The sequence below is a fragment of the Sphaerodactylus townsendi genome, linkage group LG17 (genome assembly GCF_021028975.2).
Source record: "Sphaerodactylus townsendi isolate TG3544 linkage group LG17, MPM_Stown_v2.3, whole genome shotgun sequence".
NCBI lineage: Eukaryota > Metazoa > Chordata > Lepidosauria > Squamata > Sphaerodactylidae > Sphaerodactylus > Sphaerodactylus townsendi.
The window spans coordinates 20,373,734-20,399,655 of record NC_059441.1 but is presented as its reverse complement, the minus strand read 5'-3'; the positions used below and the strand labels follow the sequence as shown (position 1 = coordinate 20,399,655).

At 48.2% G+C, this 25,922-nt stretch overlaps 1 protein-coding gene across 6 annotated transcripts; it reads right to left on the bottom strand.

The window, feature by feature from the left end:
• Positions 1–273: 273 nt before the first annotated feature.
• RHCG (Rh family C glycoprotein) lies at positions 274–25,703 on the bottom strand. 6 transcript variants are annotated; one of them, XM_048481886.1, is made up of 11 exons: positions 24,792–25,703; positions 20,793–20,979; positions 19,494–19,644; positions 18,591–18,738; positions 16,561–16,727; positions 15,263–15,400; positions 14,453–14,589; positions 12,330–12,454; positions 10,879–10,952; positions 7,453–7,552; positions 274–303 (listed from the first exon to the last, which is right to left on the bottom strand). In XM_048481886.1, exons 1-10 carry the CDS (start codon positions 24,997–24,999, stop codon positions 7,484–7,486), a joined length of 1,404 nt encoding a protein of 467 aa, XP_048337843.1. In that variant the 5' UTR covers positions 25,000–25,703; the 3' UTR covers positions 274–303; positions 7,453–7,483. The 6 variants fall into 6 exon arrangements, 3 of the variants coding, with proteins under 3 accessions (XP_048337843.1, XP_048337840.1, XP_048337842.1); XM_048481883.1 differs by lacking the exon at positions 274–303 and adding an exon at positions 6,368–6,728 and having other exon boundaries at positions 7,449–7,552; XM_048481885.1 differs by lacking the exon at positions 274–303 and adding an exon at positions 6,368–6,728.
• Positions 25,704–25,922: the final 219 nt, after the last annotated feature.

Here is a 25,922-nt window from a genome sequence, read left to right as displayed (position 1 = left end):
CTGAACGAAAAGGAGCCCAGTTTTTACAAGTCTTAAACTGTTAAGCCACTCAGTTTCCATATTGTTTCTGCTGGACGAAAAGGACCACTCAGTTTCCATATCTTGTAGAGCTCAACAAAACGCTTTTTCTGCAACTCAAAGTCCAAAATTGCACACACAACATTTTGAGCACCAGGACAATTGGGATCCTGACCGTTGCTATTCCTTCTGCCTTTGCATTCCTCGGAAGCATTTGCCTTCCGGATGCTTCCTCAGACTGGAAAACTGTACGTGTGGGAATGAGACGGGCCGAAAACAGCTGCCCTATAGGGAACAAGGGTTATCAATAAAAGCCTGCAAGTTTACAACCAAATTCAAGCAAATTGTTATTCATGGCAGCTTCTGCCAGTTCCTTTTTATGACCATGGGAGGGGTGAAGGTAAAATTACCCTCTTTCCCCCTCGTCTCCCATTCCCTTCTGCAGCCTATAATTCAAGAAGGAGACTGGAAGCTCCCTCCCATTATCCGGGGGTGGAATTCCAGGCGAGATGTTATCTGCCAATCAAATGCTCATTAAAAGGGAAGGAAGAAAGAGACCCTACAGAACAAGATGTTTAGTCTGAACCCCCTCATCCTGTTAACCTGAGGCCTGCCAGACTAGGCCCCAGCGTGCAATAGCCGGGTTCGTGCCTCGCCTAGCAACAAGCCCGGGCGGACCAGCCTGAGTCCTGGCCGGAGAGAAAAACCCCATTCATGTCCACGAAAGATTCATCGTCCTGGCTGAAAGTGGTTCCTCCCCTCTTTCAAGCGCTTGTCAGCAGGGTGAATGTGGCTTAGCTGCGGAGCTGATCAGATCATGGCTAATCTGTTATTTCTCGCCCTGAAAACTGCCACCGGACTTTCAAACAACTTTAGAGAGAGAGAGAGAGATCTGGGAGCAAGCCAAAGAGACGTCTGCCAAAGCCATATTCCAACTCTTATCCTCCACCTCTGCTCCACGTGCGAGAGTTGCCAACTCTGGGCAAATTCCTGGAGAGGGGAATTTGGGAGAGGGATTTCCCCTAGAATATGGGTTCTGAAACTGCCTATAATTTGTTCAGTTTCTGTTTTCAAACATCGGCTGCTTTCGCCTGCAGCCTCTGCCCAGATCTCAGCATGCAAACTCATGGCAGAAACCGTAAATAAACCTATTTAGTAATGTACTAAATTCTTTACTGGCCGTGGGGATCTGTTGGGACAATAAAAGAGAAGCCTTGTTTTGTCATAACTTTGTGGACAAAATATGCATGAGAACTCTATTCAAAAGTCAACTGCAGATTTCTCCGAGGGCTTATTTACACCTTGCTCTGTGCAACACTTTACCGGCATGTAGATCATAGCATAAAATGTACAGAATGTTTTTCTGCTCCGGATACACTCTCTGGGAAGCTGGGAGAGCCAGCGCGGTACAGTGGTTAAACATCTGGACTCAAATCTGGGACACTCAGGTTTGAATCTACAGGTGGGTTTGCTGGGTGACCTGGGGCCAGGTGCACAGTCTTCATCTAACTTTGCCTCACAGGGTTGCCGTGACAGAGAAGAGATGCTTTGGGGTTCCCATGGGTCATAAATAAATCAAATAAATAAATAAAGCTGCCAGATGTCAAGCATTTGTGTACCCTGAACAAATGGAAACCAAAACTGACTTAATTCCTGTCTTCAATGTTTTTGTAGATATGCCAAAGTAGCACACTGTGCTTCCGTTGCCTTCTTTCTTTGGCTTGCCCAGTCTACAATGTGCAGTATAGACTGGCCAATATTCACACACCAGCATGGTGTAGTGGTTAAGAACAGGTGTTTTCCAATCTGGAGAACCGGATTTGACTCCCCACTCCTCCACTTGAGTGGCAGAGGCTTATTTGGTGAACCAGATGTGTTTCCGCACTCCTACATTCCTGCTTGGGCTAGTCACAGTTCTCTCCGAACTCTCTCAGTCCCACCTACTCCACAAGGGGTCTGTTGTGGGGAGAGGAAGGGAAAGGAGTTTATAAGCCACCTTGAGTCTCCTTACAGGAGAGAAAGGTGGGATATAAATCAAACTCTTATTCTTCTTCATTCACATGCGCAAAGATACTTCTGCATTCCCTCCATGGGCACACACTGAATGTCTTGTTCTCCAATGCAAACCGTTGACCTCCTCAGAAAAGTTGCTCCGCACCGACTCCTTTCAAGGATTAGCTTATGATCTAAGCCCACCTACCCCTTCACTAATAGTAGGATTAAACACTACTGTTCCCTTGAGCCCACCTCTTTCCCCATTACTGCACTAACTAACATCCTCTCCTGGGGTAAGCTGCCATCTTTACATGATAATTTTTTTAACCTCTTTTCTGCTTCTTGGCCCGCATCTCTCAAGGGATTAGCTGCCAGTCCAGTCCTGAGAGCTTGGCTGAATGTGACTTGTTTCAAGCTGCCCTTCCCACCCTGGGAACCGGTCTCAGGATGGCTTCAGCCAATTGCTTCATCTCCTGGCGTTCAATTTGTACCTCCTAATCCCCCCACCCCCACCTTAAGACTAGGCCTGGAGTTTGAATGACTTCTTCACCCACATCTCTTATACATCCTCAGAAACAGGATAGACTTTTGCTTGGGGCAACCTTTGGTGGGGAAGGAGGAGGAGGAGGAAGAAGAAAGAGGAAGAGGAGGAGTTTGGATTTATATCCCCCCCTTTCTCTCCTGTGTGGAAACTCAAAGGGGTTTACAATCTCTTTTCCCTCCCCCGCAACAAACACCCTGTGAGGTGGGTAGGGATGAGAGTGCTCAAAAGAACTGTGACTAGCCCAAGGTCACCCAGCTGGTTCCCCAGATAAGCCTCCACAGCTTAAGCCGCAAAGTGGGGAATCAAACCCGGTTCCTCCAGATTAGAGCACATCTGCTCTTAACCACTGCGCCACTGCTGCTCCTTGTGGGATATGGCCTTGAAGCTTATACCTGTTCTCTCCACAGATGTTGAGACTTCAGCAAGAAATTATTTTCACAACAACTCTTTAGCTAAGGAATAAGTAAAACATCTAATTGTTGGCATAACTCATCCTTAAACATATGTTTTTGGGTATGTTTAGTCATTCGATTTTTCTAGGAAGTTATTGGACATATCAGTTTTGTATTAGAACATGCCTTGATTTTTGAGGACATCTGTGTACTTTTAAACTATTTGTCTGTCTCATGTTGGTTAACTGGAGGCCAATAAAAATGGGCCCTCCAGACCCCTACCACAGCCGAAAACCTTATATTACAACACCGGAAAGATAAAAACTCACCTCTGGAAAATCAGTGGATTGAGGACTCTCAGTATTCAAATGCAGGGCATATAGGCATCAGTGGCCCATGGACTTGCTGTTTAGATATTGGAAACCATTGATAGGAATGTTTGTCCGTGTCCAGGTTCAGGCAAGTCTCTGGAACCACAGGCAGCAGCAAGCAGAGCCCAAGGGAACCACACAGGCAGTTAAAAGCCCCAGCACCAAACCAGAAGGCCAGATCCAGAAAGCACAAGCCAGGTCACAGTCCAAGGTCAGGGGTGAATCCAAGAAACAATGTCCTAGCACAGCCCAAAGTCAAATGCACAGTTCTAAGGGGAAGCGTAACAGCCAGGATGTGAGGCTTCTAAAATGGTTCACCCTTTTCTGGCTGCTGCTATTAGGGAAACCCGGAACAGGAGCAGGTACAACCGCTCAACCTGCTGAGTCAGTCACAGGCAGGTGTCACTCATCGCTGGCTAAGCAGCCTCGGGGGTGTCAGTCTGATCCTGGGCTGATTCAAGCCAACAGGCAGAAGTTGGCCAGCGCTGGGCTGCCAACCGCACACCACAGCACTGCTCCTGTGCCTCCCTCCAAGGCCGCCTTCTCTGGCCTACAAGGGCTCTGGCAACCCTGGGGGTTAGTCTGGTGGTGTGTGATGAACTGTATTGAAGTCCCCAAACTTTCTGAGCCTGCGGGCACATTTGGAATTCTGGCATGGCACGGTGGGCACGGCCACAAAATGGCTGCCATAGGAGGTGGAGCCAATGACAAAATGATTGGCAGTTTAGCTTCAGTAAGCCCCACATAGTCCCACCCACTTCCTAGAAACATTTGGTGGGAGCCATAGAAGATGTCTGGTGCATTGCTTCCCACTGACACCATGCGGGGGACCCTGCAATATATATATATTAGTGTAAACGTCTCACTGAGATGATATACTACATTTTGAAGGAGATTATATACTACATTTCCAGAAAGTGACCACCAGCCAGTATGGTGTAGTGGTTAAGAGCGGTGGACTCTTATCTGGAGAACCAGGTTTGATTCCCCACTCCTCCACATGAGCAGCAGACTTTAATCTGGAGAACTGGGTTTGATGCCCCCCTCCTCCACATGAGCAGTTGACTCTTATATGGTGGTCTGTTTCCCTGCTCCTACAAAAGAATCCTGCTGGGTAACCTTGAGCCAGTCACAGTTCTCTCAGAACTCTTTCAGCCCCGCCCAGAGGCATAGCAAGGGGGAAAACTGATTGGTGCACTGGTGTGTCCTCCGCCCCCACCACACCCTTGCCACACCCCCACAGGAGTGCGCGCCGGGTGTGTTGCACGCCCCGCCCCCTTGGAACTACCCCCCACCTCCCTCACAAGGTTTGAGGAAAAGAAGGCATTTGTAAGCCACTTCAACTCCTTAAGGTTGAGGAAAGCGGGGTATAAATCCAAACTCCTTTTGTATTCTATGTTTGCATTTTAGAAGCATGGGGGGACTGTGGGGCATAAATATCTTGTTCTGGAGTGATAGACAGTATTAGTCTAAAGTGGACCTATACACTCCAACATGAAGTATAGCAGATGTTGGATAATCAGCTATTCCTTGAGCTTGGGGGGGCGGGGGGAATTCATACCAGAAGACACTGAGGCCCCTTCCGCACTTGCAGAATAATGCACTTTCAATCCACTTTCACAATTGTTTGCAAGTGGATTCTGGTATTTCGCACAGCTGCAAAGTGGATTGAAAGTGGATTGAAAGTGGATTATTCCGCATGTGCAGAAGAGGCCTGAGACTGCCCTGACACTATGTGATGAGTTAATTTAGCCCTTGAGATTATTCTTGATTAAATGTGTTAGAATATCAAGTGAAAAGGTGATTTAAGAACAACTGGATTGGCAGTCAATACTCCAATATGGAAAAAAAACACCCTTGGCAGAGTTTTAAAAAGGTTCTGCTGGAGCCCATGAAAAGTAAACAGGACATGTGAGATTGAGGCCAGTCTCTGGGGGTGTGCAAAGTGTTTCCCAGCAACAGACTTCTGTACTTACAAACAGGCAGCTCTTTCGGTAACCAACCCAAAACCGATTTTGTAAGGCGATCAGCAAATCGCCAACTCGGTTCTAAATGGAAAACGAAACATGGATGTCGGCCGAAACATCAGTCCTAACTGTCAAAGGCTGACAAGGACGCTGGGAGGACCGGGGCACACATAACTGATGGCAGCGATCAACAAAGTTGATGACGAGGTTGACTGCGCTCGCTCACCAGTTTTGACTGCTTATAGTAGCACAGGAAATCAGTGTGCAAAAGCCCTGCCGTGCAAAGGGATCCCCAGAGCCACCGCATGGAGCAATCTGGTCTTGGCCCGGCAGCCATCACATAAGCCTAGAGAAATTTGGGTACGTCACCTCATCCTTCACATAGCTCTGCGCTCGGTCCCTCTGCTCCTCAGAGGCAAAGGTGGGATCCAGTAGGTTCTCACAGGTTCCCGAGAGTAGGTTACTAATTATTTGTGTGTGCCGAGAGGGGGTTACTCATTGGTGATTTTGCTACGTGATTTTTGCCTTGGTTACGCCCCTCCTCTCAGCAGTAGCGCGCAAAACTTGAGGCAGTCTAGCAGGAGGTGCACCAGCGTGCCTGGCAGCCTGCGCCTGCGTGCATTCGTTTCCTGCCCAAGGACCAGCACAGTGGTCCTTGCCACAGCCCCACCCAGGAATGCCCCGCCCCTGGAATGCCCAGCCACGCCTCCATCATGCCCCGCCCAGCCCCAATGGCGCTACACCACAGTTTGAATCCCACCACCATGGGAACCTGTTACTAAAATTTTTGGATCCCACCACTGCTCGGAGGGTAATCTTTTGGAGGTCCCTGGCCCACGGGATATCCGGCTGCCCACCATGAGGGCCTGGGCTTTCAGTGCGCTGGCCCTACCTGGTGGAATAAGCTTCCAAATGAGATCAGGGCCCTATGGGACCTTGTTTCCTCAGGGCCTGTAAGTCAGAGCTTTTCCGCCAGGCATTTGGCCAACCGACCTGACCTGACTGTTCCTCCTGGCCTCTGTGGGCACGGCAGGGAGGGAGGGAAGTTGCCATTGAGTTGAGTCGTTTTTATTGCTTTTATTGGATTTTATGTATGTCATACTGTTTTATGGTTATCGATTGTTCGCCGCCCTGAGCCCTATGGGAGGGTGGGATATAAATGGAAAAATAAAGGAAGAATATATACTCTCTCTCTCTCCGAGGCTGACCTGCCAAAGAATCCTGATGCAGGAATAGAAAAATAAGGCCATAGGTTACTCCATAAATAATATTTATATCCAGGCGTATGGGTGTAGAGGATGGGGTTGTGGATGCCTTCTTTTCCAGACAAACCACAAACCCCTCCTCCATGAGGAAACCAGAGGGTGTAGAAGGAGACCACGAATCACAGGCAGAGAAGCCCAGCAGGAGAGGCCAGTTGGGCGTGGTCATCAGCAATGTCCTGAAAGGGGAAAGGCAGAGAAGATTTGTCAGTAGGTGGGTGACATCAACCCCCTCTTCCTTATTGGCTTGGATCAAGGCTGCTTGTTTATCACTATGTTTCTCATACTATTCCAACCCATCTAAAACGTGATGCTATCCAGTGGTGGGATCCAAAAATTTTAGTAACAGGTTCCCATAGTGGTGGGATTCAAACAGTGGCGTAGCACCAATGGGGCTGGGCAGGGCATGACAGGGGCATGGCCGGGCATTCCGGGGGCGGGGCATTGCTGGGCAGGACGCAGCCGCTGCGCCAGTCCTTGGGTGGGAAACGAATGCACGCAGGCACAGGCTGCCACACACACCGGTGCACCTCCTGCTAGACTGCTTCAAGTTCTGTGCACTACTGCTGAGGAGCGGAGGAGGGGCGTAACTAAGGCAAAAATCACATGGCAAAATCACCAATTAGTAACCCCCTCTCGGCACATGCAAATAATTAGTAACCTACTCTCGGGAACCTGTGAGAACCTGCTGGATCCCACCTCTGACGCTATCTCTCCGTCATGCTGAAGTGCTTTGATTGTGTGTTCCTGCATGGCAGGGGGTTGGACTTGACGGCCCTTTGGGTCTCTTCCAACTCTATGATTCTAAGTGATATCTACCCGCTGCCATCCTCGAGGACATGGCAAGTCAAGAAACAAAACCGGAAATCAGCAAATGCACAGATAAAAAGAAACCATACCCACTCTAAAACTTGGCCACGATCAGAAAGATGGATTAAGAGCTGGTCCCAGATTTGTTGGAATCCTGCATGGAATACAAGCTAGCCTCCTCATCTTCAAGCACCTTCATGGAGACAGAAAAACATCCATGGAGTCAATAGCATCTTCTTCAGAGCTGTTGTTTTATCCACAGTCTCTCGGCTCCTGGAGGCCACAGAGAGGATGCTCTGGCGTGCCAGACTTTCTCATAAGACAGGCCGCATCTCCACCTAGTGGCAGGTAATGTCTATGCACTTCAAAACAAAGGTTTGTTAAAATCCTCTGGAGATGCCAGCCACAGATGCAGGCAAAATGTCAGAAGAAAATACTACTGGAACATGGCCCTGCAACCTGGAAACCCCATGATATCCCAGGCCCTTTCCCCACTTACCCTTGTCGGAGGGTTGCTGCGTGCAATTCCCAGCATGCGCAATTCCTGGCGCGCGCCCCAGCTTCCCCATGACCCCGCGCTCTGCGCAGGGCCATCAAAAGGCGCCATTTGAAAAGGCGCCAGGAATTACACACGCTGAGGGGGCGCGAGAGAGGCAGCGTCGGGGCGGCTGCGTTCTCGCCGCCCCTGAAGTGAGGAATGCAGCTGGACCCCGCGCTACTTTAGGAGAGTAGTGCGGGGCTTAAGGTAAGTGGGGAAAGGCCCCCAAAGGTTTGTTAAGTCTGGGCTGGGTTTTTAAAAAAATCCAGCACAGGTGAGCAGGAATACAGTTTGAACGAAGGGAGAATTTAAACTTTATCTTCTACACCACACCCTTTTCCTGATCTGAAACAGCCTCATGGTATTACCATTTGTCTCACTGGAGCAAACACAGACACCTATGCAGTTTTAACATCTGAATTTTAGCGATGGAGTATTGCTGTGTGCTTTCTGTTAACTGAACTCCCAGCATTATGCACGTTCAGGCCCTTATAAGGGTTTTAAAAAGTGACAAAGATCCATTTGTCTGAAGTTTAGAAGCTCTCTTAAAATACAGAATATTACTAAAGTTAAGATCTGTTTTACTTAATATTTCAGGCGTGTATTTTTTCCCCTCTTTTGGTTAATTATGAAAAATAATAGAATTTATCAGAGAGAGAGAGAGAAGGACCCAGGTTCAACCTGGCACTTTGAGATTTCCAAAAGACTTTGGTCTGCTTAAGACCCAGGGGAGGGGCTATCAGTCAGAATGGGGGATACTGAGCAGAATGAACCAACTCTGAACAGGTCCAGGAGAGGGCAACCAAAATGGTTAAATGTCTGGAATCCATGCCCTATGAGGAGAGGCTTAGGGAGCTGGGGATGTTTAGTTTGGTAAAGAAGCAGAAGCAGAAGCAGAAGCAGAAGCAGAAGAAGCAGAAGAAGCAGAAGCAGAAGAAGAAGAAGAGGAGGAGGAGGAGGAGGAGGAGGAGGAGGAGGAGTTTGGATTTATATCCCCCCTTTCTCTCCTGCAGGAGACTCAAAGGGGCTTACAAGCTCCTTGCCCTTCCCCCCTCACAACAAACACCCTGTGAGGTAGGTGGGGCTGAGAGAGCTCCGAGAAGCTGTGACTAGCCCAAGGTCACCCAGCTGGCGTGTGTGGGAGTGTACAGGCTAATCTGAATTCCCCAGATAAGCCTCCACAGCTCAGGCGGCAGAGCTGGGAATCAAACCTGGTTCTTCCAGATTAGATACATGAGCTCTTAGCCTCCTACGCCACTATTTGAAGGGATGTCCTGTTGGTGAGGGAGCAAGCTTGTTTTCTGCTGCTCCAGAGACTGGGACCAGGAGTCATGGGTTCAAGGTGAAGGAAAAGAGATTCCACCCAAACATCAGTAAAAACTCCGATAGAAGGGCTGTTGGACAGTGGAATGCACTACCTCAGAGTATGGTGAAGTCTCCTTCTTTGGAGGTTTTTTAAGAGAGATTGGATGACCATCTGTCAGGAGTGCTTTGAGTGTGTGTTCCTGCTTGACAAGGGGGGGGTCTCTTCCAACTCTATGATTTCATGATTCTTCGGACCCTGTCAGTGGGATAAATAGATGGACCATCCACTGTTTTCCAAACAGAAATATGGTGCCCCTTGATACACAGGCTTCATGGTACTTGCGCCCATCCAGGGCCTATCCAATCATAAAAGCAATCTTGGCAACTATCTGGGATGCCACCAAATGCCAGAGATTGTGCGCTTCAATTCTCCTGGAAGTTTCCAACAGGCAACATTGCCACCTAGTGGCACACGGGCTGTTCTCTCTCCCTCTCTCATCTGTGTACAGAGACTTGTCAAATCCAAAACAGGTTTCTTCTTGAGGCCTTAACTGAAGTGTGAGCAAGGCCTCGGGTTTTTGCTGCCGTGCACTTGCAGAAGAGGCACACTGAAGAATCGTAGCACCTCACTGGTTGGCTGACATGCCCTGTATTCCACAGCTGACATGCCCTATATTCCACAGACCCACATGAACAGACAGGGAGATACCTTCTACTGGATGAATTTATTTGTGTGTAGCCACAGGTAGGAGTATATGTGATAGATTAAATTAAAATATACAGCACTGGCCAAAATATACAGCAATATTAGGTAAAATATATAGCAATGTACCAATAAAACATATCAAGAATCAGCTCTGAAAGACTGCTTTCTTCACAGTCATATTGGGCCTTTATTTATTTTAATTTTTTGCAGCCAGGGCACACAAAGAAATTCTATAAGAAATGTACTTACCAGCGTTAGCAAAAATATTAGATTCTCAGAATCAGAGTGGATATTTAAACCAGAAACCACTACCTCCTACTGATCTGGTCTGTGAAGGTGTATTCTTACTGGGAGTAGTTCTCCACAGTCTCAGGGGTCTTTCACACCACCTGTTATCAAATTATTTTAACTGGAGGTGCTAAGCGACGAAACCAATAATTTTCTCAATGCAAACTGGATGCTCTACCAACTGAGCCAAAGCCTTCCCTCCCTCCCCAGTTGTAAATAAAGGAATAAGAAAAGGTAAACCGCATCCTGCAGAATAAGAAAAGGTAAGCCAAACCTTGGTCGTGATCATTTTGTGAACTGTTCCAAGCCTGCATGCCTCACAAAAGCCCCTTCCGCACCTGCAGAATAATGCACTTTCAACCCCCTTTCAATGAACTTTGCAGCTGGATTTTATTGTGCAAAATCCACTTGCAAACAATTGTGAAAGTGGACTGAAAGTGTATTATTCTGCAGGTGCGGAAGGGGCCAAACACCTGCGGGGGGTGGGGATGGTGGAGGGTGGATCGGGGACAAACAGAGCCAAGATGACCCTGCAGAGCCATTTAGTAAGTTATTTACTAAAATGACCACTGTAAAGCCCTTTAGCATCACCAAAGGGCTGCCTGAATGCCAATCACTGTTAATCCAGAGGGGATCCTCTGCCCATAAGCTGTTACAGAAGGAACAGATTTAGAGTTCTCACCTCCCAATAGACATCATCATCAAAGCAGTTTTCGTCCGTCGGATCGCCAAAGAATGGCAATTTCAAAATGGTACCTGGAGGAAAGGACAATCGAAACACCAAGATTATTGTTACGTATTCACTAGGGCAAATGAATGCCAGCGAAATTCACTTCTTGTGTAAGATCTGAGTCAGAAAAATATCATAAGCAAAAGTCAGTGGGATGTCCAGGCTTCCTTTTCTAAGTTAATTTCACACAGGGGCCCGGGGGGGGGGGGGGGGCTTTGCATTCTTCTCATGGTAACATTGCATTTTAAAAATCACTTTCACGTCTGAAGTCCCATGGAAAGGATTCTAAATAATCAGAGTTCGGGTGTATTGTATGACTGCACTACATGGACACAGAAATCACAAGTTCCTGCCAGGATCCATCATCTTCAAAATGTCCCCTTTTCAATAGCTTTATTTATTTTTCTTTGTTACCAAAGCCAAAAGCAATTCCCTGGCTTATTTGAGAACCAAGGTTCTAGCCCTTAAGGGCTGAAAAGCTAAAAAGTGTGTGGTGTGACTCCCGACAAACCAACTCTAGGAGAAATGGCTAGGCAGGAAAACCATCCTTTGCTTTGATAGGACGCACAAGAGATCAGACAAGGGGAAACTCATTTCAAAGTGCTAAATGTGGTGCTTGAGTTTTTCTGCTGGAATCCAAAATGTTGTCTGGCAGGGAGTACACGGACCCATGGATCAGAGCATTGGTCAAAATTGACCCACCCAAAAAGGCCCACTGCTGAAAACTCTACTCTGCCTACTGCATTAGAGTTAGCATCAAAGAATCATAGAGTTGGAAGATACCACAAGGGCCATCAAGTCCAACCCCCTGCCATGCAGGAACACACAATCAAAGCACCCCTGACAGATGGCCATCCAGCCTCTCTTTAAAAACCTCCTAAGAAGGAGACTCCACCACTCTCCAGGGCAGTGAATTCCACTGCCCTGACAGTCCAAAAGGGAATGCCCTGACAGTCAAAAAGTTCTTCCTAATGTTTAGGTGGAATCTCTTTTCCTTCCCCTTGAACCCATTACTCCTGGTCCTAGTCTCTGGAGCAGCAGAAAACAAGCTTGCTCCCTCACCAAGATGACATCCCTTCAAATATCTAAACATGGATATCATCTCACCTCTTCACCTTCACCTTTCATTGATTTAAAAACACTGTGTTAACAGGCAGACTGTATATATGATGTCCATGCACGGGCAGAAATTATAACACATTCACGACCCATGCCAAGGTTTAATTTCTAGAAATTCTGGGCGGGGAGCAGAATGCTACAATGAATTACATTACTAGCGACTCACCCGACAAAATTTTAACAGAGCCCAAATCAAGATTTAAAAATGGGAAGGTGATTTGCCAAGGACCAGGAAACAGGAATTGCCCAAAATAGGTATACACTGAAGGAACATACCTACTCACCTACAATGGCCCCGCCCACCAAGGCCATGCCCAAGGAGACAGCAATGCCAGCTGCCTGATACCCCCCTTGGATACTAGGCGTCCTGGATGCGTAAACACCAGTAAAGTCAAAAGCACGGATCAGCCTACAAGGAAGGGAGACATGGGGAAAAACTACAGTGAGACTTTTCTCTGAGTGAAGAAAGACTCTGGAGGAACAGAATGGTGTAGTGCTTACAGAGTGTCTGGTAGGACCTTGTTTCAAAACCTCTGTCATGAAATTGACTGGGGGCCTTTCATACCCTCTCCCAGCCTTACCTGCCTCACAAGACTGGTGTGTGTGAGAGCCAGCGTGGTGTAGTGGATAATAGCCAGTGGATTCTAATCTGGAAAACCGGGTTTGATTCCCCACTCTTCCACCTGAGTGGCAGAGACTTATTTGGTGAACCAGATTTGTTTCCGCACTCCTACATTCCTGCTGGGTGACCTTGAGCTAGTCATAGTTCTTTGGAAATTTGTTCTGGGCTTCATGGTCCAGTTGTTCAAAAGCCAGTTCACTCTGGGCTTTATGAGCCAACTGATGTAGTGGTTAAGAGCAGGTGGATTCTAATCTGGAGAACCAGGTTCGATTCCCCACTCCTCCACCTGAGTGGTGGAGGCTTATCTGGTGAACCAGATGTGTTTGCACACGCCTACATTCCTGCTGGGTGACCTTGGGCTAGCCACAGTTCTTCAGACCTCTCTCAGCCACACCTGCCTCACAAGGTGTCTGTTGTGGGGAGAGGAAGGGAAAAGAGCTTGTAAGCCACCTTGAGTCTCATTACAGGAGAGAAAGGTGGGGTACAAATCCAAACTCTTCTTCTTCTTCTAAAGTGGGGCGAAGGAAGCCATATTTATCCCTCCTTGAGCTCCTGAAGGGAAGGTAGGATAGAAATGGTTAGATAGAATTGTCAGTAGTTCTCCAGGTCTCTGGGCCTTTCATTAAAGGTGAATTAGCATGCAATACAACTGTTAATTATATATGAAAGAGAGTGTGGATGGGATATGTGTGTGCAAATAATCCAGAAAAAGGAAATAAACAGATGACTAATCACACTATAAAAATGGATAGTAAAATATTTACTTAATTCTTATTTTGTGAATAAAAATTTAGAAAGTAATTATCATATTTACCAGTGTCCTTTGAGCAATTTTGGATTACTAGCAGAATTTTTATCAGTAATTTTGAAAAAACTTTTAAATAAAGTGATATGTATAATCTTGTTTCTGTCTTGAGAATTAACTGGAATTGTGATTCGATTCTTCCGTTTTGGTAATTTCTATTTATAGAAAACAACCACGACAACAATAATAAGCAAGAAAGTGACCATCATCAACATAGCAATACCTGGTGACAGCAAGGCTGTTAAAAAAGAATATGAGAAGGTCACTAAATATCACGATTTGAAAATCGAGATTCAGTGACTACACTGTTTCCCCGAAAATAAGACATCCCCGGAGAATAAGACATAGTAGACTTTGCTGACGTGCTAAATATAAAGCATCCCCCGAAAGTAAGACATAGCAAAGTTTTTGTTTGGAAGCATGCCCGACGAACAGAACACCAGAGCATGCAGCTGTGGAGTGGAAAAATAAGATATCTCCTGAAAATAAGACATAGCGCATCTTTGGGAGCAAAAATTAATATAAGACACTGTCTTATTTTCAGGGAAACATGGTATGGCACAAGCCAGCTGAGGTTGTTGCAGGGCCAATCGGCATCCTGGGCACCATTTCAAAAACACCAGGGATACACTTGAAACATTTGTCAAATCGACACAATCAACATCTATCACATTCAGAAGGCAGCCCTGCTAGGATCCGCACAAATACTGTGCCAATACATTACAATGTCCTAGGCCTCTGGGTGGGGCTTGAATTGTAAGGCAAGGCCAACAACCAGCTAAAGAACTGCCAGTTGTGATATTAAACAATAATAATAAAGACCTGGCAACAAATGTGAGCTTTAAAAAAGTCTCGAGAGACCAAAAAAGAAAAAAAGAAAGGCAATTTAGTAATCAGGCTGGACCCAATTTTAGTTCTGACAGTTTTGTTCCTCTGTTTTCCCCAACCTTGTCCCGGTGATGCAATCGAAATGGCCATACCCTTCATATCCATAGACTCCCTCTGTAGCGGCAGCAGCTGTGACAGCTCCCACGATGCCCCCAATTAGCCCCGGCATGCCATGTAAGTTGTGGATGCCACACGTGTCTTGGATACGCAGCTTGGACTCTAAGAGAGGCTGGTAGGAAGGAAGAAGGCACAGAGTTGCTCAATGCTCATCTTTTTCTTAAGCCATCTGCACCCATCTATCTAGTCTCCGGATACTCATGTGGATAAAAAGATGAGGCCAGCTGCAGCTCCACTAACTTGGCTCCACTAACTTGGGACTTGCAGGGGAAAAATGAAATTTGGCTTTTTAAATGTGTGAATTAACACCCCCCCCCTCCCCCATTACATAACCTGCAAAAAAAATTAAAACATTCTGGCAACATCTAATGGGACTCGCTGTCCCTCCCTCTTGGGGGAGGATTTAAAAACTGGGATTTTGCGGGACGCCTCTTATTATTTTTACTGCTGTTTTAAAGGTTTTAGCAATTATATTTATAACTGTATTGAGATTTTATGTTGCACACCGCCCGGAGCCCCTCGGGGATGGGGCGGTATAAAAGTCTAAATAATAAATAAAATAAAATAAATATTGGAACCCCAAAAGGAACCTTCTATGCTACTGTGGCAATAGCCATCACCAACTGGAAGAAGGAGAAAGCAGGGCAAAGTGGAGGGAGAAATATGATTTCCCTGTTCCCCAAGTCCTGAAATGTCCACCCTGCCTCGTATTAAATGTTCAGATAAATGAACGGAGGAGGCCCTCTCATCCGCATCCGGCACAGCCAATGTGGCTGAGCTCTTACTGTGAGAAAGACAAATCCAACAGTAGAGACGATGCCACACATAAAACCAATGATGAGGGATCCATATGGGGTCAGCATCATCTCCGCAGCAGTCCCGACAGCCACACCCCCGGCCAGGGTAGCATTCTGGATGTGGACCTTTGCAAAAGAGAAAAAAAATCAAGTGCCTTTCAATGCTTACTGAGGCCTTGGCAGTAGAGGTGGAACATGGGGGCTGAGGGGGGGCGGAGACACAGACGCCACTTGCAGGGGTCACATGGGGGTGCACTCAGCCAGTTGCCCTCCCCTGCCCCCCATGCCAAGAAAGTGACTGGAGCCATGGATCGTGGGCTCTGGGCAGTCGGGGGCAGAAGGGGCTCCAAAACTTTGCAATTCTCTCCTTGGAGAGATCATCTTGGCCTCTACTAGAAACTGGTAGTTAAGACAACCCCATTCCCGAAAGAAGAAGAAAAAGAAGAAGAGGAGGAGGAGGAGGAGGAGTTTGGATTTATATCCCACCTATCTCTCCTGTAAGGAGGTGGCTTAAAAGCTCCTTTCCCTTCCTCTCCCCACAACAGACACCTTATAACAGTGGTGGTGAACCTTTGGCACTCCAGATGTTATGGACTACAATTCCAATCAGCCCCAATTGGCCATGCTGGCAGGGGCTGATTGGAATTGTAGTCCACAACATCTGGAGTGCCAAAGGTTCGCCACCACGGCCTTATGAGGTAGGTGGGCCTGAGAGAGTTCTGAGAGAACTGCAACTACTAGCCCAAGGTCACCCAGCAGGAATGTAGGAGTGCGGAAACACACCTGGTACACCAGATAAGCCTCTGCCACTCAGGTGGACCAGTGGGGGATCAAACCCGGTTCTCCAGATTAGAATCCACCTGCTCTTAACCACTACACCACGCTGGTACTGGGCTTGTCATTTTTAGATTCTGTTCTGCGGATTTTGATTACGTGGTGTTCACTTTTGTCTTCTTATTGTTCCTTGTAGTCATGTTTTTTAGATGAGTTGGGTTATTGTTAGTTGTTATTTCCAGCTTCTGAAAGGGATCTGGGGATCTCCTGGAATTACAGCGAATCTCCACATTACAGAGACCAGTTCTCCTGGAGAAAACGGATGCTTCCAGGAGATGGGAATTGCACCACACGGAGGTCCCCAGGCTCTGTCCCCGAATCTCCAGGAGTTTCCCAACCTGAATTTGGCAACCCCACCCCCATCCCCCACCAATGGCTAGGGGGTGTTTAGCAACCCCTCTGTTGCCATGTTAGCAACTGGCCACGGGAAGACTGCAAAACCTTTTGCTCACCATATTCAGCCTGCCTTTCTTTTCCAGCACGCTGGAGAAGGCCACGGTGGTGAGGACGCAGGCCGCCAGAGAGCAGTACGTGTTGATGACGGCTCGGTGCTGGGCGTCCCCCCGATCGGAGATGGCCGAGTTGAAGCTGGGCCAGTACATCCATAGGAAGAGGGTGCCTGGGAAAGGAGATGAAGGTGTGTCTGGTGGCAGCCTCCACCTAGATCACAGGTGTCAAACTTGCGCCTCTCCAGATGTTATGGACTACAGTTCCCGTCATCCCCTGCCATCATCATGCTGGCAGGGGATGATGGGAACTGTAGTCCATAACATCTGGAGGGCCGTGAGTTTGACACCTGTGACCTAGATGCACCCAAGCAGTTCACAAAGGAGAGAGCAATTATGGACAGGCACGGGTAGATAATTGCTGCCCACATTTAGCCAATGTAATTGAATCCGTTTCTCAGATAGTTCTACATCAGGGGTCTGCAAACTGCGGCTCCGGAGCCGCATGCGGCTCTTTCAGGTTTATACTGCAGCTCCACGTGACCTAGAGGTCGGAGGGTAGCGTGGGTGTGTCCCTCCTGCCCTCCAGAGCAGCGCTGGAAGGAATGGTGAGTGGAGGGGCCGCTTTTCGCGTCCCTGCCACTCACCTCTCCTTCCAGCACTGCTCTGGAGGACTGTAGGGACACGCCCACGCTGCCCTCCAACCCCTGGAGGTTGTAGCATGGGCATGTCCCTCCAGAACAGCCACCACCACCCCTCTGCTATCCCCACAGCCGCCATCCCCCCTCTGCCCCACTGGGCAGAGTGGGTTTCCCTCCCCGGCGCTGCTGCCTCCTGCTGCCTGAGAGGCGGCAGCACTGGGCAGGCCACAGACACCATCCCCCATGTGCCCCACAGTGCAGGCGACTGCCTGCTCCGTTGGGCAGAGGGGGTTTCCCTGCCCGGCGCCTCCGCCTCCCAGCACTGGAAGGAAAGGGGAGTGGAGGGGCCAAACCAGAGGTGGCTCCGTAGATCTTCGGGGCTGTGGAAAACGGGTCCAAATGGCTCTTTGGGTGGTAAAGGTTGCTGACCCCTGTTCTACATTGTGAGTTTTACACTGAAGATAGACCGCACTTAATTACCCACCCCCCTGTTACTCAGCTTTAAAGTTGTGGTCTATTATTTGGAGGATGCTAAGAGAGTTCTGATGAAGCAGTGGTTTGAAAATAAACAGGCTTCGGTATCACACGCTGTAGCAAAATTTTGTCGTTTAGCTGTCAAGAAATAGAACGTTCTGATAAGTAAGAAGGTAGACTAATGATTTTATATGCAAAGAGAAGGATAACCGGATCCCCAAGGATTGCCTACTTTTTAGTTGTGGCAGAGGACTTTTGAACCGTTACTTGATATTTGTTTTTTGTTTTCCCTCCTGCATAAAAAGTGTACTGCAAGATTTTACTCTGAACTGTATTGACAGATGCTGGTCGATTGACTGTAATAAATTACTGTTAAAACAGGAGACCTTCTGTGAGCAACACTGCAGAATAGAGAATTGGCATAAAATAGAGAATTTTGGCTCCAGGGCTTTTGTATCAAGCTGTCTGCTGGGTAAGGGAAAGGGACTCATTTTAGAAAGGTTAATGATGGAAAGAGGAAGAGGAGGAGAAGACGTAGTAGTAGTAGTTCGTATTTAGACCCCACTTTTTCTTTTCTGTAAGGAGACTCAAGGTGGCTTACAAGCTCCTTTCCCTTCCTCTTCCCATAGCAGACACCTTGTGTGGTAGGTGCGGCTGAGAGAGTTCTGAGAGAACTGTGACTAGCCCAAGGTCACCCAGAAGGAATGTAGGAGTGCAGAAACGTATCTGGTTCACCAGATCAGCCTCTGCCACTCAGGTGGAGGAGTGGGGAATCAAACCCAGTTCTCCAGATTAGAACCCACCTATTCTTAACCACTGCACCACACTGGCAACCTGAGCAAATCTCCGTGGAGCTTGGCCACCACGAAAGCTGAAGGCATCTTTTTGGAATGCCCCCGACCCAAAGACGAGCTCACCCACCGATCATGGAGAAGAGATCCGAGTGGTAGACAGAGCCCTGCTTGTCTTTGGTCTGTTCCAGGTTGGGTCGATACAAGATGGCGGTTACGGTTAGACCAAAGTAAGCGCCAAAAGTGTGGATGGTCATTGATCCACCGGCATCTTTAACCTGAGGAAGAGAAAGTTTTGGTCTGGAGAGGGTTCTCTTAGCATTGAGTGGAAGGTTGTTCGATAGTCTCCCACACACCAGCAAATTTCCCCAACTGCAGGAAAAGTACATGGAAGTCATGGCCATGTGTAAAATTCAGGATCACATCGCTGGGGCTAGTTCAAGACATTTTGGCCCCACCTCTAGCTTCTGAGCCCTCCCACCACTGCCTGAGTTTTAGGGATGCCAACCACTCAGGGGTGGCTGGGGATCTCCCACTATGACAACCAGAGGTGGGATCCAGCAGGTTCTCACAGGTTCCCGAGAGTAGGGTACTAATTATTTGTGTGTGCCGAGAGGCGGTTACGAATTGGTGATTTTGCCACGTGATTTTTGCCTTAGTTACGCCCCTCCTCTCAGCAGTAGCGCGCAGAACTTGAAGCAGTCTAGCAGGAGGTGCACCGGCGTGCGTTTCAGCCTGCGCCTGCGTGCATTCGTTTCCCGCCCAAGGACCGGCGCAACAGCTGCGTCCTTGCCACAGCCCCGCCCAGGAATGTCTCGCCCCCGGAATGTCCAGCCACGCCCCCATCGTGTCCCGCCCAGCCCCATTGGCGCTACACCACAGTTTGAATCCCACCACCATGGGAACCTGTTACTAAAATTTTTGGATCCCACCACTGATGACAACTGATCTCATTTCCAGAGACCAGACAGCCCACCAAGACTCTGGATTCCCCTTCAGTTTGTTTGAACCACACAGAATAGAGCAGGCTTACGTGGAGCAGATCCAGCAGGATGTATTCATTCACAGAGAAGAGGGTGACTTGAAACAAAGTCATGATGAGCACCTGCACGGGGCTGACCTTGCCCAAAAGAGCCCCAAACGCGATGCAGACGGAGCCCACGCAGAAATCGGCTCCAATCAAGCTAAGGGGAAGAGAGGAGGAGTCAACAGAGGGCAGGAAAAGAGCAGTATCCTGATAAGTAAGAGGCAAATCAGGGGCGTAGTGGTGAAGAGCAGGTGCACGTCTGGAGAACCAGGTTTGACTCCCCCACTCTGCCACTTGAGCTGCGGAGGCTTATCTTGTCAACCAGATTAGCTTGTGCACATCAACACATGCCAGCCAGGTGACCTTGGGCGAGTCACAGTTCTTTGGAGCTCTCTCAGTCCCACGTACCTTGGCAAGTTTGGGCAAGAGACATGGTTTGCTATTGCCTGCCTTTGTGTGCCAACCCTGACCTTGCTCAGTGGTCTCCCATCCAAGTACTCACCAGGGCTGGCCCTGCTTAGCTTCCACAATCTGATATAACTAGACTAGTCTGAGCCACCCAAGTTAAAGCACAGCAGATCGTCTGATCTTCATTCGTCTCCCGTTAAAAGCTTCTCTTGCATACCTGTCCCACCCCTTCAGATTTTAAGGTGACGGTAAGCCAATGGTACATCCAATTCTAAAGGAAGAACCAGACCTGTCCTATACGTGCCAAGGAGGAGGAGGAAATGAGAAAGTACAGTGGTCCATAGCAATTCAGATTGCAGGATTTTGTGTGTGTGTGTGTGTGTGTGTGTGTGTGTGTGTGTGTGTGTGTGTGTGTGTGTGTGTGTGTGTGTGTGTGTGTGTGTGTGTTCTACTGCTATGATCCAACTTAATGTTGTACTGAGATTCATCACACATAGACTGTCTCTCAGGAAGGCTTTCTCTTTCAGCCAGTTTGCAATGCAAAGAACAAGAAATGAATTTCTTGGTTCTGGCCCCTAGGTTTGCCAACTCCAGTTTAGGGGGAGGAAGAGGAGGAGGAGGAAGAGGAAGAAGAGGTGCACCTGCTCTTAAGCACTACACCATGCTGCACACTGCACACTGCACACTGGAGATTTGGAGGGGGTGGAGCCTGAATATGGAGGGATTTAGAGAGGAACTTGGGTGGAGTATAACGCCACGCAGTCACCTTCCAAAGCATTCATTTGCTCCGGGCAAACTGATCTCTGTGACCTGGAGATCAGTCGTAACAGTGCAAGATCTCCAGCTGCCCCCTGGAGGTTGGCAACCCTACCACCCCAAGTCCAGCCCTGCTCTTACCTTTCAATCCCAATGAGTATCTTCCCATTTTCAAAGGTGTGGAGCCAGCCCTGCATCAAGAGAGCCCACTGAATCCCAAAGGCAGCCAGGAGGAAGTTGAAGCCGACGGCTCCGAAGCCGTAGCGTTGCAGAAACGTCATGAGGAAGCCGAAGCCCACGAAAATCATCACGTGGACATCTTGGAAAGCTGCGTTATGGAAAAGCAGACTTGTTCAAGTTTGCAGCTTCCCCGTCTTCATCTGGGGCCTAAGTTGTGTGAGTAGTGACCAATGCCCTTCATGGTGCAGGGGTGTACCACCCAGGGAGACATAGGGGGTCAAATGTCCCCAGGGTGTGGCCATTTAGTCACATGGGGACGGAAAATCACCCCCACACCCCTCCTCCTTCCCCCAGGGCCCTTACAGGGACTTCAAAACCTGGTGCAAAAAAATTGTTTGGTTGTGGGGGTGGGAGGGTAGCTGCCCACAAGGGGGCAGGGAAGAAGCGTGGAAAACTCAGGTTTTGCACCAAGCTACATTTCCCCCAGATACGCCTCTGCGGTGAGATCTAGTTCACACACTTGGTGCTTTTCACTAGACGACTGCAACATCTGGGATCGACTCATGTGCATACTAGGTACTGCAGCTGCGTCTGCGATGCTGCAGGCAGAACTCTGTTGCGGAACATGGAGAATGCAAGCTATAGACCAGGGGTCTGCAACCTGCGGCTCTCCAGATGTTCGTGGACTGCAATTCCCATTAGCCCCTGTCACCATGGCCAATTGGCAGGGGCTGATGGGAATTGTAGTCCATGAACATCTGGATTACCGAAGGTTGCAGACCCCTGCTATAGACCTACCTGTGCAAATCAAGGGGGGGGGTTGCAATTGTTATAACTGGAGACTGAAAGCGGGACATTCTGTACGCAAAGCAGACGGCCCTTTCCCCAGAAAGAGGAAAGGGGGGGCATATTTTGTAACAACATTGCATAAACCTGAAGGTATTTAATGATTAAACCAAGTCCGGCTTGATCCAGGGTTTCTGCGAAATTGGGCAATAGAATGTGCTGGAAACCAGTGCCAATTCTCACTGATTCTCGCTAATGAAGTGAAGTGTTTAGGAAACTTAAGCAGAGGGCATGTGGTTTTACTCCCTAGAGCAATGAATCAGGAACCTAATTTCAAAGTTTTAAGTGCCACTCGCGAATTGGAAAAACTCAGGTCAGTTTAACAGAAAAACAGAACCTTCCTTTTATTCCCAATGAGGCAATTTCACAAACAGGGCAGACCGCATAGCAATGTGATGCCCGGGTGAACCGAAGTAAATTCCTGTCCAGGGCTGGGTCTCCAGAAGTGCAGTTCTTGTTAGCTTCAACTTCTGACAGTGGATTATTAGCTGCTTAAATTCCTGACAATGCATTCTTATCCCATTCTCTTGGCAGGCTGCGGCAATGGTAGGACTAGAAAGGGAACTGCCCCACCTAAAGCACTGTTTGCAGGGAGTAAAAAATGCAGGTTGGAAAGCAAGAGGCAAGAATCCTGCATTTAAGTCACCACCGGGTGAGCGCGGGCCTGACACTGTCTTGGGACATTGTCTCCGCCTAACTTTGCCTTAAGAACATAAGAAGAACATAAGAACTAGCCTGCTGGATCAGACCAGAGTCCATCTAGTCCAGCACTCTGCTACTCGCAGTGCCCCACCAGGTGCCTTTGGGAGCTCACGTGCAGGATGTGAAAGCAATGGCCTTCTGCTGCTGCTGCTCCCAAGCACCTGGTCTGCGAAGGCATTTGCAATCTCAGATCAAGAAGGATCAAGATTGGTAGCCATAAAAGAAGGTGGAGGGGAAACTGCCATGCGTAGCCACAAGCGGAGAAAGTCGAGAACTCAAAGTGGTTTTGCTGGCAGGTGGTCCCGGGTTCCACAGCCTTCAGGGAGGACGGCTAGGGGAAAAAATCTTGTGCCCGAGGACCAAGCAAGTTGTAATGCTGGGGATCTGTGGCCCCTTCCGCACATGCAGGATAATGCACTTTCAATCCACTTTCAATGCACTTTGCAGCTGTGCGAAATAGCAAAATCCATTTGCACCAACAATTGTGAAAGTGGATTGAAAGTGCATTATTCTGCATGTGCGGAAGGGGCCAAAGTGTGGATCGAAAGAGGTACAGCAGAGGTACTGCAAAAAAGCCCTTGCACGAGAGAGCAACAATGTGGATTGAGGCCTCTCCTCTGTCCTGTGTCCTTTCCTGCCCTTCCCACCTCCACCTCGCTGCTTTAAGACCCAGCGGGCCCCTATTGCTGGTAGGGGGAAAAGACAGACTCCCATCTTTGGCCTTAAAGCTGCTTGAGGGAGCAATTGCTGATTGGGGAAGTGGTGGGCACAGAGGAAGAACTGAGCACCCTGTCACCAACTCTGGGGTTCCCGATGCTTGATCAGAGACAGAGAGATTTAGGCCCCTTCTGCGCATGCAGAATAATGCATTTTCAACCCACCACAACTGTTTGCAAGTGGATTTGGCTATTCCGCACAGCTGCAAAGTGCATTGAAAGTGGATTGAAAGTGCATTATCCTGCATGTGCGGAAGGGACCTTAAGGTTGCCAGGTCCCCCTGGACATTGGGAGGGGATGGGGCGGGCTGAAAGATCCAGGTTGGGAAATTCCTGGAGATTTGGGAGTGAGGCCTAAGGAGGGCAGGGACCTCAGTGGGGTACAACACCATAGAGTCCACCCTCCAGAGTAGGGGTGGCCAACCTATGGTGCTCCAGATGTTCATGGACTACAATTCCTACCAGCTGGCAGGGGCTGATGGGAATTGTAGTCCATGAACATCTGGAGCACCACAGGTTGGCCACCCCTGCTCCAGAACATCCATTTTTTTTCTCCAAGAGTGCTGATCTCTGTAGTCTGGAGATGAGCTGTAATGGCAGGGAATCCCCAGGTCCCACCTGAAGGCTGGCATCCCTGCAGACGTTGCAGCTTTATACATCTGCAGATGAGTGTAAAAGTCCCATTCGGCCCTGAGACTTTGCAGTGAGACCTTTTATCAAGAGGAAACAATATTGGGGGTTTGATAACTTTACTGCAAGAAGGCTCCCTTTACTCATGGGGAGCGGCACGGAGCACATTTGGAGGTTTAATCTCCAAATCACCCATGAAAAAGACCTCGGGCATAAGATCTCAAGATCAGCCTCTGCCCTGAAGTCTAGAGAACACACACACAAAAGGATATGGTACTTACACAACTCTCTTAAAATGTTTACATTTTAAAACTTGTCTGCACTTTCTTGTCTCCACACCAAATTCTGAAGCGGCTGTTATCGACAAGCATTTGTGGGCAAGAAACCACAGTCAAGTTTTATAAGGATTCTTTTAATTTTAAATTTTTATTTATCTGTTTGTTTATTGCATTTTTACCCCCACCAAATCTGCTGGAGGACTCAGGGCGGCTTACAATAAAAGCATATAAAACAACAATGCAATAAATAATATAAATATATATACATTAAAAGGCTTTAAAAACAAGTTACAATAAATAGCATAATTCCATACCTTACAGAAGTACCAACACAATTACAATACAAATCAGTGAGGCCAGCACTAATGAAAAACCCCATCGGTGTTAAAATCACTCTGTCGAGCGGTTGGCCCTCATGAGAACCATAAAAATAACAGCAGCAAACCACCTAAAAACATGGCAGGACTGTCAACATGAGAAACTGTTCAGATATATAGAAAAAAAAACTTTTTTTGCAAACCTGCTAAAAAGGGAGAAACATTCAAACAACAACCGGAAGACTAAATATGACCTGGGAGTAGTGAATGTTAACCACCATTGAGAAGGATTTGGATATGACTGCCCAAAAGTCTGCAGAGACTTTGTCAGCCCAGACTAAACAATCGACAAGAGGGTGAACCAGTACAAAATGGCTTTCATATGCTCCTATATGCCGCACAGAAGTCGGGAAAGGGTGTACACGTGGGGGGGAATTGGCATTTATAAGTAGTGTGTTTAATATGACTCACATGGGTATCTGAAGTAGAAGTCATTCTCAGCGTCGCTGGTGATGTTCTTCTGGTACTTCTCCTCCGGCCAGCCGGCTGCGTCGGCTTCTGGGTTAAAGCGCACGAAGACCCCAAAGAGGATGACCATGGCCACCTCCCAAAGGAGACACACCAGCGGCAGGCGCCAGCGCATGTCCGTGTTCCTCGCCATCAGGTTGAACCTCGCCATGGCTTCACTGCCCTCCTGGCTCTTCAGCGAAAACAGAAGCCCAGAGGAACGGCAGGAGAGCCTCGGGCCAGAGCAGGGGACGCTGAAGGCCGCTGGAGCATTTTATGTGGATCTAAAGGTGTGTGGATGTGACAACAGAGCTGTCAGTCAGAATAGCTGCTTCGGGATAGGTTTCTCAGGCCCAGGTACAAGGAAAAGGGTGGGGCGTGTGCCTCAGGTGGAGACTTTTCACTCAGTAAAGAGGCTGCTTTTTGTTGGAACAAACAAACAAATGCACCGTCTCAGTGCCTTCAGGGACTTGGCCCCAACAAACTTTTCAAAGCAGTGCTCCAATATCTGGAGTGCAGTTTGGACTGGGTGTCTGGCTTTGCCATATCAGATACAGGTGTTTCCGTATTGGCAGGGGGCACAGATCTGGGATAGCCTTGTACACAGGTTCAAACCCTACTATCCCCAATAAGGGAGAGCAGGAGATCTCCCACTATTACCACTGATTTCTAGGTGACAAAGATCATCTTATCACTAGAGACAGACCCATATCAAACTGTGCTTCTCACTTCTTTCATCTGCCTCGATTCATTTTCTGTCTCTAAATTGCAGCGATCATGGTGTAGTGGTTAAGAGCAGGTGGACTCTAACTGGGAAAACAAGGTTCGATTCCCCGCTCCTCCACATGACTCTAATCTGGTGAACTGGATTTGTTTCCCCACTCCACCCCGTGAAGCCTGCTGGGTGACCTTGGGCTAGACACATTTCTATCCAAATTCTCTCAGCTCCACCTACCTCACAAGACGCCTGTTGTGGGGAGAGGAAGGGGCTTGTAAGCCACCTTTAGACTCCTTATGGTTGAGAAAAGCTAGGTCTAAATACAAACTCTTCTATTCCTCGGCTTCAACACAATTAGCCAACCTGTCACCGTTTAT

Bases quoted from the DNA above. Each gene is read 5' to 3' on its own strand.
- RHCG (XM_048481886.1), bottom strand. From the start codon at position 24,999: ATGGCGAGGTTCAACCTGATGGCGAGGAACACGGACATGCGCTGGCGC. The intron at 10,953-12,329 runs GTGAGTAGGTAT...CCTTTCCTCCAG, and splicing joins GGTGGGCGGGGCCATTGTAG to GTACCATTTTGAAATTGCCA. The intron at 7,553-10,878 runs GTGAGAACTCTA...GTCTCCATGAAG, and splicing joins ATGATGATGTCTATTGGGAG to GTGCTTGAAGATGAGGAGGC.